This window comes from Drosophila ananassae, chromosome 2L (assembly GCF_017639315.1).
Source record: "Drosophila ananassae strain 14024-0371.13 chromosome 2L, ASM1763931v2, whole genome shotgun sequence".
Lineage (NCBI taxonomy): Eukaryota > Metazoa > Arthropoda > Insecta > Diptera > Drosophilidae > Drosophila > Drosophila ananassae.
The window spans coordinates 20,164,901-20,182,462 of record NC_057927.1 but is presented as its reverse complement, the minus strand read 5'-3'; the positions used below and the strand labels follow the sequence as shown (position 1 = coordinate 20,182,462).

Below are 17,562 nucleotides of genomic sequence, written 5' to 3'. Positions count from 1 at the left end.
GAATCAAAATGGAAAACAAAACTTCAGTTAGAAAAAAATGTTTTCCAAACTTCAAAGCAAATGGCTTTGTCACGCCACTACCTACATGAGAAAAAATATATAATTTAAATGCAATTAGGAAACTGAATTAAAATGTAGGGTGACAGTATTAGAGTATCTCCATGTTTAGAATTAAAACAATTACTTTGAGAGCCACTTTAGGTAATTAAACTTTTTACAGAACACATATAATTTAATGAAATGATCCAAGTCAAAGGGTTTACGTCAGAATTTTCCCAAGTGTGGGGAACGTTTTCAATTCGTTGTTTGCCTTTCCACTTGGTATATGCACCACAAAAATATATACATATATACGAATACCCCATAGAACACTTTGCTCTCTATTCACCGCTCAATCCAATTAAAAACCCCACCATCTGTCGTCGGTGCCCTAAAAATGTTGCGGTGCCCCATGGTGGTGTCCCCAATTTTCGAATCAAGTGTTATTTTGAGCACTCAGTGTGCCCCACAATTATACGATAATTATAAATAAATAGTTGCGTATAACACTTAATCGCATTATCTATACCGCGTCTGAAGTCAGACCTATTTAGAAGGTGTATCTTTTCCCTACGGTATCTGTATCTGTATCTGTATGGACAGCGACCAAGATTTACGATATACACTTGACGGTATGGCGTGCGTCATTCGGCCCGGTCGGGTTATTGGCATCGGAACTAACTGTTTACGAAGCGATCGCTTCCCTCTCACCTTTTGGCCGGGTATTGCACTCAATTACCAGATGCCATAAAAAAAGGTTTTGCTGCCGCGCTAGGAAATGGAAATGGAACATTACCGCACACATAAGAACCCGTTTCAACCTCCCAGCTAGCCCTCAGCTCATCCGTCGACCCATGGTCTAGATACATGCGAAAAAAGCGCAAAAACCACAAGATAATGTTCTCTATTCGCCAGTAACAGTACCAGTTACAGATACAGATACATTCAACTAAATCTGTGGACAAAAAAAGGTTTGCGAAATTTTTTTTTTATGAATCCCTGAATCTTTCCCGGGGCCGATTCGGAATGTCAAAGTTGACAACTGCATGGAGTGGTAAGTGGAAAACTATGAGATTTATTTCCCTCGGATTCAGACTGCATGTGAAAATGCATTTTCGGCATTTTGCGGTATTGTGGCGTCATTTGTAAGGTCCATGCTTGGTTGCATGTGCGGCGGAGCTTTGTTGACGATACCCTATTGGCTTATTGTTGCACTTTAAAAGTACTTTGGTTATAGCGATCACTTCATGGGACGTAGGGGTATGGGTAGAAGCGTGAAATTATGGTAAGAACAACGAATCATTTAAGTAAATGCAACGACCGCTAATTATGTAAAGGAACACTTTCAGCCAACAGGAAAATTGAAAGGGTAAGCCGAACTGGTTGGTTGGCCAAGCTAGTTGAACCACTTGGTAAGCGGATTATTTAAGCCAAAAGCGAATGTCACGCCATTGAATGGACAGGTTGAAAGTTGAACCGGACTCTTAAACAGGAATCTTTTCGTGGAAAATTTTCATTGCCGGAAAGATGGAATTGTAAAGATTTTTAACAGGAAATGACAAATGATTATATGAGCTTATGAGCTCAAATTGCAATTAAAATTTATTGAAACTTTCTTCCAAATAAAGTCTTATTATAGAATTGAAAAGAAACATTTTTATGCCACATTTTCATGAGGTTTTATTAACTTTTCGCATAATTAGATGAAATAACAAGATAGTTCACGGACAATATGAGTTGCACCTCAAATTTTATAATGCTTTTCCATGAATTGTTCCGAGCGAACAATTGAAAATTCGTTCAACTGGCAATTTGAATCAGCTTAGCCGAAACTGCTAATCTCGTGGAAACCATCTCGAAACGATTCTCGTTGCAGACCGCAGCCGAGCAGAGCAGAGCATCTGGGATTCGATTGCCCCAGCTATGGCCACTTTTTATAAGGCCTTTGCACGCGAGCCGAAGAGTGGAGCAAAGCAGGCAGACGCTGATGAATATCATCATGTAATACCCGAGAAATGTGTAACGATGAGGCAATCCCCACGGAGTTGGATTATGATGTGGCCGAGAGCCCCGAGACTAGCCGTCTCATAAAATCGTAAAAATTGACAATGCTAATGGGTCGGCGGAAATCGGGCATTACCATCTATAATTTGCATAAGAAATCATCTCGCATTGGGGATGCACAATTAGATGCCCAGACACGTTGCCCCGACGTGGACGGATCGGCCCATGGGGAGCTTAAGTATGGGAGGTTTGAAAGATCTTGACCGTTTCCAGCATATAACGGACATCAATTTGAATAAAACTACTTCAGAGATACTCGACCGCCAGTTGCATGACCATCATAAGAAAATATTTCCAGAGAAAGGCTTTTACTTCCCTCCAGAAACTATGACTCACTAAAGATTATTTTAAGCCGAGAACTTTGATTGCTTTGTTAGTAGAATTAATGAATTTTGTCAGATTTTTTTGCTCTGTACACGCAAAAGAGAAAAGAAATTATATGCAACAAAATTTCTTCCTGACCAGTCTGGCAAAAAAAAAAAACTGCAAAACTGGTCCACCGTGACCCACTAAAGCCTCTCTTTCGGAAAGCAGCCACCGAAAGCAATGTTTAACACCACCATATGCCAGTTGGTGGAAAGTCACCCATACTCCATTCCCTGAGTCACGTTTAGTTCTTACGTGCGTTAATTGTTTTATAAATAACCGAAGAACTCTGCGAAAACAAAAGCAGGTATTTTTAAAGCATGTGTAAGTCTGAACACAACTTTCCCTTCCCAAACAAGTTCAATCAAATCAGGAAGATAAGATTCCCGACAATTTAATGGCTGGTGTGAGCTCATCACCAGTATGTTGATATAAAGAAATAATGATTAATGGTTATTAGTTCTTAAAATAGATTAAAAATGTATTATTATAATGGATACAATTTTTTCCATATTCTAGAAGACAAATTTCTTTCTGGCCAAGGGTTAATGTTTGGCTCAATGCGTTTTCGGCAACGAGATCGACGAGAAACAAAAGCCAACAATAAAACGCGGCTAACATGGCTTCATTGGTTTGCGGTTGAAATGTTGCAACAAGAACAGGCAATGCCAGAAAAATCGGACAGCAAAAACCACCAGAGAAGAGTAGGGTTAGTTAGTCGAGACTCTCAATACCCTTTTAGGTTTAAAACCTAAAATGAAAAGATTTTTTTCAAAGAAACTATATAAAAACTGTAAAATCTATTGCTCCATTTTGGCAAGATCAATTAAAATTTTATTCCCTCCTAATCAGGGCTTTACCCACTTTTAAGTCCAAACAACAATACCCTTTGAATTTGGCATCAAATTTAGACACATCGACCAAAAACTCGCGAATCTATAAAAATGCAAATTAGAAGAAGCAAAAAAGCAGTACAATAAACGACTCCAGAAACTGGAACGGACTCAAGACTCTGATTCAGAGACCCCGCCGGCTTAAACTCCGTTTCTAAGACAAAAACCAGAGACCGGAGTTAAACGTTAGTCGTGCCATTGCCGGGAGGCTGCAAAAGTGTTTTTCAGGCTATGAGATCTATGAACTGGCCAGCCCAATTGGTCAGCAAGAAGCAATTTGGGTTAACTGCAGCTGCAACACTCTGAAATACCAGTGTGTGCCACTGGGGTCTCTCTAGCCAATTAATTGTACGGAAATCTGCGAGGCGCGTCATAAAAAACTACTGTCGCTTTTTCATCTCTCGCTTTCAAAGTCTCCGAATGGGAAGTTGTTCCTCCAGGATGGACTTGGATGGTTGCTACTTGGCTGCTGCACCTGCGCAATTAACAATGATAGATGCACAGATGCACAGTAAAAAGTTTTACCTCCAATAGATATAATAAAATTAAATAATATGAAAATATTGGAAGCTAAATCAAAAGATCTAAGACAAGAACTTTAGTTCCTTAGCTTAAAGTTTAATATTAAAACATCAAAACAAAAACTTATCGCCCAGCCTCTAAATATAGGCTTTCGACCAAAATAGAGTTGAAAGACATGGTCAAAACTTGGTTGTTTGTAAATATTTTTTTGGTATGTCCGGGGAGCCCCCGAGGCATTCTTGCGTGCAAACCTTGACCATGAAACACGCTCCGCGATGTGATGACGTGCCCATAAACGCTGCCGGCAAACAATTCCAAACATTTTCCTGGCAATTAAGAGGCATAGAAAATTAGTTAGAAATTGAAATTGCTCAACTAACTTGTCGGCCACGTTAGCGTTCACGTTCGGACGATGGTCAATGGCATTCGGTTGCCGGTTGCAGGTTGTGCAAGCCATCTTGTGCGACAGTTACATCTATATACGCGCCACCAACTGGTTTTCTAGCCACAAAATAAAACAGCAACAAAAATAATAATAAACAACAGCTTAAAAAAAGTAAACAAAAAAAGCTAAACAACCGTTTTGGACCGGCCTCCAAGGCACGCTACCAAAATGGAGCCATTGCCGGTCTGTCAATTAGCGACATGACAGTGCACTGAACTTGTTACGCTTTAAATTGTTGATAAGCTCGCTGTTTATGAATTGTTAATGCCTACCGGCCACCACGGGCGACACACTTAATTGCGCTACTCATACGGTTTTGGCCATTAACCTATTTTCAAACTGACGGATTTCAAGGGATGGGACATTATACTGTTTTAGTTTTAATTAAATTCTTTCTAGATTTTTTTAATCAACCTAAAGACGTTTTTGAGGGTCTCATGAACCTCTTTTAGAGATCTTTCTAGACCTCAGAATTTTGAACTTATAAAATTTAAGAACATGCCAAATTCCTGCTAAAAATCCCCACAATCTCTTATCAACAGCGCAGAAGTTCATTGGGTTAAGCGACGTGGACGATCCAGCTGATTAGAGATTAGTGATAAATTAAATAACCTCATGATTTTTTGATGTTTGGAGAGAATTCTCTATGGGGGCTCTGGTTCTTTTGAGAGGGAGAGAAATTATTTGCATAAAAACAGAAGCAGCTATATAGAAAGCCTATGTACGGACGTGATATATGAAAATACGCGGGATTGTTTATATAGAGAGACACATTGTATAGAGATACGAAATGGGTAAATCAGAAAGAGCAGTTGTGTTTGGTTTGTGAAGCTGTCAAGAGCGGGAACCGAAACGCGGACAATGAATAAAATATGTGGCATGCTCTGTGCCCTGAGCGTGCTGCTCATATCTAACGCTTCTGGACAGACAGTGGAGCGTCCTGGAAATGTCACCGAAGTGACCCCAACGCCGCCACCATCCCCGGGAAAACTGCTGTTGGCCATACACTATGAAGCCCTGTGCCCGGACAGTATGTACTTCATCCGCCGAAGGTTGTACGATGCCCTGAATAGCTATAACTGGTGGCCATACACGGACCTTAAGCTGTATCCCTTCGGCAAGGCTGGAGTAAGTTGCCAATTATCATTTTTATCGCGTATTAACTTGCTCCACATATAACAAATTTTTCCATCCATTCATTTGTTTATTTTGAGTCAAAAACATCTGTGTTTTCATAGAGAATTGGAACAAGTCATCTAAGCTATTAACCTAATAATATTCATTTTAATGTTTGTGCTATTTTGATCTCAATAAAGACACTTTTATTTACCAAAAAATATATGTATGTGATGTCAGATACAATTTTTGCCTATTTTGAAATGATATTTGTAATATATTACCTTTTATAAAGTACTATATTTATCATCCTTTGGCCCAGTTCTACAACAATACTGCCACCGGAGAAATGCAGGTATTTTGCCAGCATGGCGAGGAGGAGTGCGAACTGAATGCCCTCCACGCCTGTATTATTGAGACCTTCGATACCCAGAAGGCCTTCAAGCTGATATACTGTATGCTGCGATCCTATAGCAATCAATTAGACAAATGCTCCAGCCAATTAGGACTCGATGTTAGCAAAGCCCGGGAATGCAAGGCGTCTCGTAAAACCGCAGATATCTTGGCTCCCTATGGAAAAGAAACTCTTAAACTGGGCATCTCTTTTGTACCCAGCATTGTTTTTGAAAATGTAAGGCTCTTTTTTATCAAATTATATAAAAATATTATAAACAATATTTTCTTATTAACTCCCTAGGATTTCAATCCCTATGAGCAGAGCAGCATCCGCTACAACTTCGAGCGCTACTTCTGCAAAGAGTACTTGAAAAAGTTCAAAATTAAACTGCCTACTTGTGACTAATTTCTATAATGTCTGTAACATGATGAGTAATACTTTTTAATGTCCAAAAACCAATAAATAATAATTATATTCCACTGGTCAGCATGGACAAAAGTGTTTGCATTTTAGCTGAATCAGCCTCTTGACGAAAGTAAAAATGGAAATTAAAATAGATCAGGTTATCAGCTGCTTTTGTACACAGATCCGATCCTAATCAGGAACAGCTGTCTAACCACCTAAAAATAAGATTAAACCCGCTGTGTTTCTCTGTTCAGTTTCCAGAGGTAATTGCTCGCTGTGTTCGGGATTTTCGGTCTTTGTTTTAGTCAGACGCAGTCGGAATATACTCACAAATGAACACAGCTTGAAGTCTCAGGGAAATGCTTCCTATCATCAGGGACGGTGGCTCCCAAGGGGGTCTAGTCTAGTCTTTATGATTTCCACTGCATGATTTCCACTTCATGATTTCCACTGTTAAGATGAAATAAGTCCTCATCTTACAAATATTTAGAGATAGCTTGAGGTTTTATTATTGAAAGTAAGCTAAATTAGTCATGAATACAACTCAGCAATTAGTTTCAAAGATTTATTAGTAAGTACTTTAATTGTTGAGTAATACTATTATCTTATTAATACCCCTATTTCGGCCCCACACTTGCCTAAGCCTCTGCCCCATTTCGGATTGATAAATTCCAGTGACAACGCACATACAATCCAGACTTTATTGCAGTGTTCCCCGGGCGGTGGCGTTGAACGGTTTAAAATTTCAAGATCAGCAGACGATTCTATACTTAAATTGAACCTGCAATGAAGGCGTTCCTCTATGTCTGCCTGATGATTCTGGGCTTAGTAGGCGTGGCTACGGCTAAGGTGGGTGTCCCAGATTGTTTTATTTGGAATCTAAATGCATATTGATATTAACGGCACCTGACAGCGTCGAGGACCAGTTCGAGACAAGCTCCCAGTTACACTGTACTACGAGGCTTTGTGTCCCTACTGCAGGGAATTCGTCACCTCGCAACTTTTACCCGCAATGATGCGCCTGAACCTTTTCCCATTTACAGAGCTAACTCTGGTCCCCTATGGAAATGCCAAGGTGAGATATCTTTTCAAATATATATATAAATTTTATGAGTTTTTAATTCATACTTCAAACATTTTATGGCCTGTTGCAATCATGCTTTTGGCTCTCCGATTATTCAGAGATAAAAATAGTTATCAGACTTAAACGCCACTTAATCCCATGCAATTTTAGCTCGACGATGCCGGAAATGTCGTTTGTCAGCACGGGGTGGATGAATGCGAGCTAAATGCAATTCATGGATGCATTCTGGAGCACCACAATATCACCCAATCTTTCAAGCTGATCGCCTGCATGATGAGGGGCAAGAAGAACAGGCTGGACAGGTGCGCTGACCGCTACAAAATCGATGTGGGCGATGTAAAGAAATGCAAGGCAACCCGTTCCGTCAACGATATATTGGCTAAGTACGGCCAGGAGACAGCCAAGGTCTCGTTCAACGGAGTGCCGGCCATAGCATTGGATAATGTGAGTTAATAAAAAAAACTGCTAAACGAATTTCTCTTACCTGTTCACGTTCCAGATTTACGATGCAAATGAGTCCGAACAGCTCTCGGACAATTTTGATGTCATTTTTTGTGCGAAATACAAGGAAAAGTTTAATAAAAGCCTTGACACGTGCCCTTAAATGCTAAACTGTCATATTTTTATTTAAATAAAGAGTCTAAATATTTTTAAACTATTTTTATGTGTGTACCTACCGCCTAGAATATTTAATCATTTCTACCACATTATCATTACCATAAGGACTTTAAGTAACATTGAATGATGAGCGGTGATATATTATGTTTAATTGCATCACATTCATAATTCATATTACAAATCAAGTTTAAGAACATTTTAATAATTCTTAAAATATATTATTATTTTCTGTTTTTTAAAGCACCTTGTATACAGGATGGTGTATATGTTACCATTGCCGATATAATCTCAAGAAACAGTTCCTGAGTAATATTGAAAAGACCAAAAATGCAGACCCTGAACTTGTATAGATTCAGTTGTTTAATGAAGACTTCCGCCTGTTAAGAATCGTTTTTAAAAGAAATTTTTACCATTTTTATAAACAACTTACTGTTCTCTGCCAATCTTCAAGTTCGCAAATACAACTTATCTCCAAAATATACTCGCGAATTTTTTGATATTGTTTCTCTACTTTATGAATGGACACAGTAATAAGCAAAAATTCTACGAAAGCTTAGAGCAGCAAACTTTTAACATGAAACTGATTCGCCTTATTGTCATTAGTCAAAAAGTAATTTAAGAAATTAATAATGAAAAGGGTTTCGTGTAAGATACCAAAGAATAAACATGCCTTAAAAGTGGTCTGAAATTTGCCATTCAAAATCGATAGCTCCTTGTGAAGCTTAAGAGCCAGCTCTAGTTCTTTTATGGATCTTTTATACATATACTTACATATACATATACTTATATACATATACTATATATATACATATACTTTTAGACATATATTCATTAATTTTGAAATACAAAGTGCTCACACTGAGGTACCAGAAAAAATTAATCCTCAAGACTATGTGACTGACAGCAGAAATATAATAATGAACTGCCCAATTAATTTCTATATGAATTACAAGGAGAAATGAGACTATTTCATGAAACATACAAAGTACTGTCAAAATAATTAAGAACAATTCGGTGTTGTCGAATCCGAATCCAGTACTTTTTTGCAACGTTAAGTCTGTCAGACTTCTGCGCAGTTTAAAAAACTGTTTACCAATTTGATTGCCTTTGGACCTTGGAAAAGTTCGATGAACGTTAATCCCAAATAGCAAAGAATAGTCAATGTAACTTCAGTCCAGAGCATTATTGAATCCAGAGGGTTGATGTCCTCCATTGAGATTATGTAAATTGCAAATTTATGGACTTGGTAATAAATTGGAAGTAAGCGGCAAATCACGGTTATAATTTTTTTCCACCAACAAGAAATGTATGAAGTTTCTTCTATTTCTAAAACTCCGTCGATTGATTTGTTGAGGCGGTAGAAGAAGAGGCCCACTACTCTGCAATAGTAGAACCATCCGATCAGGATTACCGAGGTTACTTTGGACGCACTCATTTTGCGAAGGACTTAGACTTGAATGAGCTTAAAAATGGTAATACAGCCTGCATTGAGTAATTGCATTAAGTAATTAATCTAAATTATGATGCCACCTCAGTTTGACAAGTTGACACAATAAAATACACAATAAACGATGACAAACTATCTCAATCTCAATCGAATAAAAACATTTTAAGCTTTATTAATGTCCTAAACAGTTTCCTCTTCATTTTCCAACTGCATAACAGTTTGTATGACAAAAATTAAATAAGTCACAATTCCAGATGCAATCTCGAGATAAAATTCCATGGAAACATCAAAGAGACCCAAAATGGTAACTCTAAGCTCGAACTGATTTAGATGACTGAGGAAAACTTCCACCTGGAAAAACCAAATAAATTTCCGTTTCAGTTATTTGGAAATCCACTCACCATTTTTTGCCATTCCTGGCATCCGCCAAAGCCACACATTTCAAAATGGAGATCGCGAATACCCTTGAATTGATTTACGGCTCCATGGATAGCCACACTTAATAGAAGAAAATCCATTATAATTTTTAGAAAAAATCCCCACCTCCAGATGTCATGAAAATTCAAAAATTGTATCATGTCGTAGGAGTAAACTGAGACGTAGAAAAATATCTGCACCAGAGTCAAGAAAAGATGAAAATTGAATATATCCTGGAAAGTGCTGGTGATGGAAGCAATTTCCTCGTACATTTTGAGACACTCCTTTAATCGGCGTAGAGTTTTTCTTTGGTTTCCTCGAGGAAAACTTAAGTTCTTTACCTCGCTGCGGGCGTATTCGTTTAGGTCAGAATATAAAACTCCCACACTGAGGTACCAGAAAAAATGAATCCGCATCATGATGTGATTGACAGTGACCACGTAGACATAGCAGAACCAATCTATAATATCCACAAACGTATGATTATATAGTAATGTTTCCGAATAGAAGACAAACTCGTGGCATAGGCAGCACAGTGTCAAAAGAATCAGAAAAAAGTCTCTACTATTTCCAAATCCAATTTTCTTCTCCACGGGCAGAGTTCTAACTCGATGGAAAATGCGCAGATATCTGTTGACCAATTTTATCACCTTTGATCCATGAAAGATTTTCATTCCCATCAGTCCCAAAAAGCTCCAGATGGAAAGCAGTAGGCTTTTATAATTTTGCACCTGGTCCAGCCAATCGAGTCTATCCAGAGTCCACATAATGTATTTGTAGATGTAGAAAGAGAGCATGACTAGTTGACAAATGAAAATTGCCCATTTCCATAAAGGACGCAAGCAGCTCATCTCAAACAATCCATGTTTTGATTTATTAGGCTTAAAGAATATGACGCCTAGTATTCTTGCGTAGTAAAACAAACCAAGTAGGATAAATCCTGTCACCTTGGCGACTCTTATTTTTCGGAACAAAACAAACATCCTGGTGCAGACCTGGTACACTACTGACATGAAGTATGAAATTCAATTAATGGAAACTTCAATCCTGTCCCTGGAGTTTTTGCAAATTACAGGACTACCAGCATTTAAAAAGATGATCTGTGTCAAAATGGAGTGTCCCCTTCGAAATGTGGAAAATGCATGGGGATGACATTATGGCCCCCTGCGAAGGCCATATCTTGGCCAATCTTTATCCGATTCTTGAGCGGAATACCTTAAACGATTCGCAGATCGATTCTCCATTAATCTGCATCAAAATCTGAAAACAAAATATTTTTGAGATTTTTTGTCAAAATTTCTGGAATGTCCCCTTCGCAATGTGGAAAATGCATGGGGATGACATTATGGCCCCCTGCGAAGGCCATATCTTAGCCAATCTTTATCCGATTCTTGAGCGGAATACCTCAATCGATTCGCAGATCGATTCTCCATTAATCTGCATCAAAATCTGAAAACAAAATATTTTTGAGATTTTTTGTCAAAATTTCTGGAATGTCCCCTTCGAAATGTGGAAAATGCATGGGGATGACATTATGGCCCCCTGCGAAGGTCATATCTTAGCCAATCTTTATCCGATTCTTGAGCGGAATACCTCAATCGATTCGCAGATCGATTCTCCATTAATCTGCATCAAAATCTGGAAACAAAATATTTTTGAGATTTTTTGTCAAAATTTCTGGAGTGTCCCCTTCGAAATGTGGAAAATGCATGGGGATGACATTATGGCCCCCTGCGAAGGCCATATCTTGGCCAATCGTTATCCGATTCTTGAGCGGAATACCTCAATCGATTCGCAGATCGATTCTCCATTAATCTGCATCAAAATCTGGAAACACCATATTTTTTTGAGATTTTTTGTCAAAATTTCTGGAGTGTCCCCTTTGAAATGTGGAAAATGCATGGGGATGACATTATGGCCCCCTGCGAAGGCCATATCTTGGCCAATCTTTATCCGATTCTTTAGCGGAATACCTTAATCGATTCGCAGATCGATTCTCCATTAATCTGCATCAAAATCTGGAAACACCATATTTTTTTGAGATTTTTTGTCAAAATTTCTGGAGTGTCCCCTTCGAAATGTGGAAATTGTATGGGGATGACATTATGGCCCACCGCGAATGGCATTGCAAATTTGAATTTCCGTTAATTAATTAAAACTATAATTTTCGATAACTAGCTTAACCTTCAAGAAATTACAGTGGCAACGCCCGCGCCTGCTTGCCAGATAATTTTTTTAAGTGTGACCATAACTTTCAAACTTAAGCCATCTGGCACCATTTACCTTTCCTTCTTTTTTGCAACTCGCGACCGAAACAATTGTTTCCTATTTCTCTGTATTTTGTGTTTGATCGCTGAATCAGAAACCCAAATACCAGAGTGAAGAGCGACCCCGAGCAAAGCGCGAAATGAGCGAGACCATAAACACCGCGTCGCAGTTTCCGACGTTCGAGAAGCCGACGGTTCAATTCAACGAAAAGGGATGGGGACCATGCGAACTGCCGGATACCTTTAAGGATGTTCCGTACCAGCCGTTCAGCAAGAACGATCGTCTAGGCAAGATCTGCGATTGGACAAGCACCTCGAACAACGACAAGAAGTACCAGAGTAAGTTGATTCGGGCATGGAGCACTTAACTAACTTTCCGAAAAGTGAGGTTATGTGCCTGTGTCGTGGCAGCTGTCTGGATGATTTTTACTCCAATATTCTTTTATTGATGTCTTTCAGATAAGTACGCGTCCACCTTCGGCACCGGCAATCAGTACTCGTACTACCATGAGGAGGATGAGACAACCTTCCACCTGGTGGACACCGCCCGTGTCCAGAAACCGCCGCACCAGCGCGGACGATTCCGCAACATGCGCAACTCACGCTCGGGTAGGGGCAGGAACGCCCGTGGTGGCATCAACACCCACGGCATGACAACGCTCAGTGGCAAGAACGTGAAGGCACGCGATCCCCGTCGCGGCATGGGCAAGAAATTCGGAAACCGTGGTCCGCCACCAAAGATGCGCGAATCCTCGGTTGCCGTGCGCGCCGATTGGGCCTCCATCGAGGAGATGGACTTCCCGCGATTGATAAAGCTTTCGCTGCCAAACATCAAGGAGGGCGTGGACATCGTCACTTGCGGAACGCTGGAATACTACGACAAGACCTACGATCGCATTAACGTGAAGAACGAGAAGCCGCTGCAGAAGATCGATCGCATTGTGCACACGGTGACCACCACCGACGATCCAGTGATTCGGCGCTTGTCCAAGACCATCGGCAACGTCTTTGCCACCGACGCCATCCTGGCCACCATTATGTGCTCGACGCGCTCGAACTACTCGTGGGATATTGTCATCGAGAAAGTCGGTTAGTTTTTAACAAGATTTATATTTTTTTGGTATAATTTTTAACAAGAATGTTTAATTAATTAATTATATTGCTCGCCAGGCGAAAAGATCTTCATGGACAAGCGAGACCATACGGAATTCGACCTGCTGACCGTGAATGAGACCAGCGTGGAGCCTCCAACTGATGATGATAGCTCTTGCAACTCGCCCCGCAACCTGGCCATCGAAGCAACCTTCATCAACCACAACTTCAGCCAGCAGGTGCTCAAGACCGGCGACCAAGAAGCCAAGTTCAAGTTCCAGGAGAGCAATCCCTTTATCAGTGAGGACGAGGACATCCAGGTGGCTAGTGTAGGCTACCGGTACAAGAAATGGGAGTTGGGAAGCGACATTGTAAGTAATCCTTTGTATTTGCCTCAGAATGGATGAATCTTACGTATAACTCCTTTACTTTAGGTTTTGGTGGCCCGTTGCGAACATGATGGAGTTCTGCAGACTCCCAGCGGCGAACCGCAGTTCATGTCTATCAAGGCGCTCAATGAATGGGACTCCAAGCTGGCTAACGGAGTGGAGTGGCGCCAGAAGTTAGACACACAACGTGGTGCTGTGTTGGCCAACGAATTGAGGAATAACGCCTGCAAGCTGGCCAAGTGGACCGTTCAGGCCGTGCTCGCTGGATCCGATCAGCTGAAACTGGGCTATGTCTCGCGTATCAACCCAAGGGATCACTCCCGTCATGTCATCCTTGGCACGCAGCAGTTCAAGCCGCACGAGTTCGCCACCCAGATCAATCTCAGCATGGACAATGCTTGGGGCATTCTGCGGTGCATTATCGATTTGGTGATGAAGCAGAAGGACGGCAAGTATCTGATAATGAAGGACCCCAACAAGCCGATCATCCGATTGTACGACATACCCGACAACACATTCGACTCTGATGATTCAGACGATGGCGAGGGTGACGACGGCGAAGGGTTCCAGCAGGTCTACAACTACGCGAACAACGGCAACAAGATTTAGACGCTACGCCCCCCAACCCTAACTACTCCAGCACGAACTTCCAGATTTTGGCCAACGCCGCCGCCTCAGCCCGCTAAACAGAATCATACTTGATGTCCTTTGGAAGAAAAAGCCCTCTTCTAGGCCTTAGCTTTAAGCCATTGTATTTGAATTGTAGCCAGCTAATTCCTAGTAAACCGCAGAGGGCAACAAAAAATGTTCTTATTTATTTTTATTTTGAATCGAAATTTAGTGGCTGATTCATCGAAAGATGAAAGCGAACTTACTTCGGAGATTGAAAGACTTTTTCAGGACAGTCTCAGTTGAAACCTCAAAGCCTCAATATGCTCTTGTGGATGAAATTAATAATAGTACTTATAATTAATATTTCACTGGAACCGGCTGGTAATTATCAGATTAATATTCGAAATTTTTAAAAGGAAACAATTAAGATTTGTATATTTTAATTGTATTTTGAAGAACTTTATATTCAACGAATTAATCAACGATAAATTCTAATTAATTTTTCTAAAAATCATTCAAACGAAATAGCCGCAAAAGTCGAATTCAAAAAATGCATTTTCGGAGAAAAATGCGTTCCACTCAGCAAATGTCGCGAGTTATACAAAATGTCCCTTAAAGATATCGGTGAATCTCACACAGCTATGCTGAGTAACACACAGTGCGGATTGGATAAAAGCAAAGGACCTTGGGCGCAGGATACGATTTTAGTTTGCTGCCCAACTGCCGCAAACAAGCTTCCTAATGGGGACTCTTCATGTGGATATATTCCAAAGAAGAAACGCATCGTTGGTGGAACACCAACCGCTTATAAGGAATTTCCCTGGATGGCTCTGGTCCAGTACGAGAGTATTTCGGAATTCACAGTGTCCACTCGTTATTATTGCGGGGCAGCTTTAATTAATTCTCGATACGTCCTCACCGCTGCCCACTGCGTCCAGGGAGGGAGCGAGGAATCGGATGTCTCTAGTATCGTTCGAGTGCGTCTGGGCGAATGGGACACAACCGATTGTCCTGACCAATTGTACAAAAAAAGTGATTGCATGCGCTCTCACCTCGATATTATGGTGGAAAAGGCGATTATACATCCTGACTTCCGTAAGGAAGACAGGAAGTTCGTCCACGACATAGCCCTGTTGCGACTTCACCTGCCAGTGAGGTGAGTCATTATCATTATTCATCCTTAAAATTTATGGATGTATTCATTAGGGGCTGTCTTCATATTACACAATCCCCTGGAACAAGTTGAATAAGTTTGATTATTTGGGATAATGATTAGGTTATCCTTTCATAATAATTTTTATAAGGAATTGATTCAAACTTGAATACCATTTCCTTGAAGCTCCATCCATCCTCCATACCATTCTTGATCATATTCATATATTCTTGATTATAAATCTTGAAGAGATTCAAGAAATTCTTGATCATGCGAGCGCACTTTATCCTGAATTTCCTACAGGCTGATTTAAAGTTTTGGAAATTGTCCGATTTAAAATAGAAAAACTATATCATATAGCGGTTAAGCGATTAAGCTCTGAAATCATCAAAACCGCCATTACGAAATATATAAACAGCCCCTAATTTGATTCGATTTCTCAGAATGAATGAATAATTCGTTCTTCTCTGTTCTTTAGTTAAGTAATACATTTATTTCATAACGTTTTTAATATTATATTTTTTCGTTTCAGCTTTACGAAAGCTATCAGTCCCATTTGTTTGAAAACATCCTATACTATGTCGAATGAAATGAACACTGCATTTGTGGGCTCAGATATGATAATAGCTGGCTGGGGTAAGACGGAAACTTCCCTATCAAGTTCTAAACTCCTGAAAACTTATATTGAGGGAATGCCATTGTATAGCTGCTCAAAACATTACGGGAGCATGAATAAAAATTATATATGTGCTGGCAGTAACAACGGATCTGATTCCTGTAAGGGAGACTCCGGTAGCCCATTGATGAGCAACCCCCAGTTCGGCACTAGGATCTATTTACTTGGGATCACTTCTTATGGTGCAGAAAAATGTGGATCTCGCGATTTCCCAGGATTGTACACAAGAGTAGCGCCATATTATAATTGGATTAAAACAAATCTGAGGCTATAAAATGAATATACTAACTAATATCCTAATCTCACCCCAAAACATATCCACTTTTATCCGCAACACATGTATTAGAACTCAATTGCAACTTGATTTTTAAATGAGTATTATTATTTTTGCCTATATGGTATTGTATTTAATAAACTCTATCTATTGGAATTTATTTTCTTTGAGTATACCATATTCAATAGGGTTCTATATATTCAAAAATCAAAAGGATATATCCATCTTCCACCACTACATTCTGATTTGATGATTGTCATTGGGGTCTAGGACAACGGCCCTTGCCATCCGGGGATTGGGATTGTAATCCTCGGAGATCCTTGGATGTCAAAACCTGATCCATGTGATAACCATGTGATATGATAACCATAACCAGCAGAAACCTTTTCGAAATATTCTAATGTCCACCTAATGGGTATATGATTTAATTGTTTTATGGAACAATAAAGATTTCACTAGAAATATTTCTAAACAATTTCAATCAAGTGATTATAAAATGATGTCATTGGTAGGATTTTTGAAAAGTTGGCCAAAGATTTCATTGGAAACATATCAGAAAGATTTCTTAAATTTTTTTTTAAATATTAAGTGCATTTTTAAAAGCTTATTCATAAAGGAGAGGAGAGCATCACTCTGATGTCAGTCATCTTCCAGTCAATAATGATATTTTTAATCCTGTCCTATCACCTTGGATGGATGTTCATGTAGGTCACCTATCCATGTTATGTGTAGTTCTAACTTAATTACAAACTAATTGATAGTTATTGCTTTAATTATGTCATGTAGGTGACGAATCGCAACCGCAATGTTCGCGAGAAGCTGCCATATAAAGAGCTTTTGATTAAAGGTTTCAGATGCCCGTCTTAGTGACGAAATGACACACTGATCTGAATTAAATTTTTGAATTGGATCATTTGTACTTTAATATATTCAAAAAACCTTTTGGTTTTACGAGAAATATTATATAGAGATTACTGCAAAGGGACTATAGCGGTCAACATAGTTACGATTTAACAAGATTTTAAACTTAAACTTTAATATAGTGGTTTGACAGTTTACAGTTCTAACCCGGAGTTTCCCAGATCTTTATAGATGTGAAAAATAAAAACATCAATAAGATATGGTGAATGTTCCGAGAAGTATAGAACCGGTTAAGAGAAACCTCACATAGAGCAAGTGCATAGTAGTGCCCACAACATGACGAAAAAGGGCTAATCTTCTATAAATCTGTATCAATGGGGGACTGGGTTTGGCCCAGAAATATTAGTGGGAAAAGTCATCTGATA

General features: G+C 39.6%; 5 protein-coding genes across 7 annotated transcripts; 4 read left to right on the top strand and 1 right to left on the bottom strand.

Annotated features, from left to right (window-relative positions):
- The first annotated feature begins 4,758 nt into the window (after positions 1-4,758).
- LOC6499045 (GILT-like protein 3) lies at positions 4,759-6,333 on the top strand. Of its 2 annotated transcripts, none has more exons than XM_001955381.4 (3): positions 4,759-5,457; positions 5,768-6,076; positions 6,143-6,333. In XM_001955381.4, exons 1-3 carry the CDS (start codon positions 5,191-5,193, stop codon positions 6,245-6,247), a joined length of 681 nt encoding a protein of 226 aa, XP_001955417.1. In that variant the 5' UTR covers positions 4,759-5,190; the 3' UTR covers positions 6,248-6,333. The 2 variants fall into 2 exon arrangements, with proteins under 2 accessions (XP_001955417.1, XP_032311101.1); XM_032455210.2 differs by having other exon boundaries at positions 4,855-5,457; positions 5,741-6,076.
- A 598-nt stretch (positions 6,334-6,931) lies between these two features.
- LOC6499046 (GILT-like protein 2) lies at positions 6,932-7,989 on the top strand. The gene is made up of 4 exons (XM_001955380.4): positions 6,932-7,096; positions 7,161-7,322; positions 7,482-7,775; positions 7,831-7,989. Exons 1-4 carry the CDS (start codon positions 7,034-7,036, stop codon positions 7,933-7,935), a joined length of 624 nt encoding a protein of 207 aa, XP_001955416.1. The 5' UTR covers positions 6,932-7,033; the 3' UTR covers positions 7,936-7,989.
- A 1,587-nt stretch (positions 7,990-9,576) lies between these two features.
- On the bottom strand, positions 9,577-10,624 carry LOC6502685 (putative gustatory receptor 92a). Its single transcript, XM_044714101.1, has 2 exons — positions 9,798-10,624; positions 9,577-9,603 (listed from the first exon to the last, which is right to left on the bottom strand). The coding sequence occupies exons 1-2, from the start codon at positions 10,608-10,610 to the stop codon at positions 9,577-9,579; spliced, it is 840 nt and encodes a 279-aa protein (XP_044570036.1). The 5' UTR covers positions 10,611-10,624.
- A 1,444-nt stretch (positions 10,625-12,068) lies between these two features.
- Positions 12,069-14,366, top strand: LOC6499047 (eukaryotic translation initiation factor 3 subunit D-1). Its single transcript, XM_001955378.4, has 4 exons — positions 12,069-12,419; positions 12,540-13,169; positions 13,251-13,543; positions 13,607-14,366. Exons 1-4 carry the CDS (start codon positions 12,221-12,223, stop codon positions 14,168-14,170), a joined length of 1,686 nt encoding a protein of 561 aa, XP_001955414.1. The 5' UTR covers positions 12,069-12,220; the 3' UTR covers positions 14,171-14,366.
- A 157-nt stretch (positions 14,367-14,523) lies between these two features.
- LOC116656032 (spaetzle-processing enzyme-like) lies at positions 14,524-16,719 on the top strand. 2 transcript variants are annotated; one of them, XM_032455185.2, is made up of 2 exons: positions 14,524-15,329; positions 15,859-16,719. In XM_032455185.2, the coding sequence occupies exons 1-2, from the start codon at positions 14,779-14,781 to the stop codon at positions 16,274-16,276; spliced, it is 969 nt and encodes a 322-aa protein (XP_032311076.1). In that variant the 5' UTR covers positions 14,524-14,778; the 3' UTR covers positions 16,277-16,719. The 2 variants fall into 2 exon arrangements, with proteins under 2 accessions (XP_032311076.1, XP_032311079.1); XM_032455188.2 differs by lacking the exon at positions 15,859-16,719 and having other exon boundaries at positions 14,524-15,431.
- Positions 16,720-17,562: the final 843 nt, after the last annotated feature.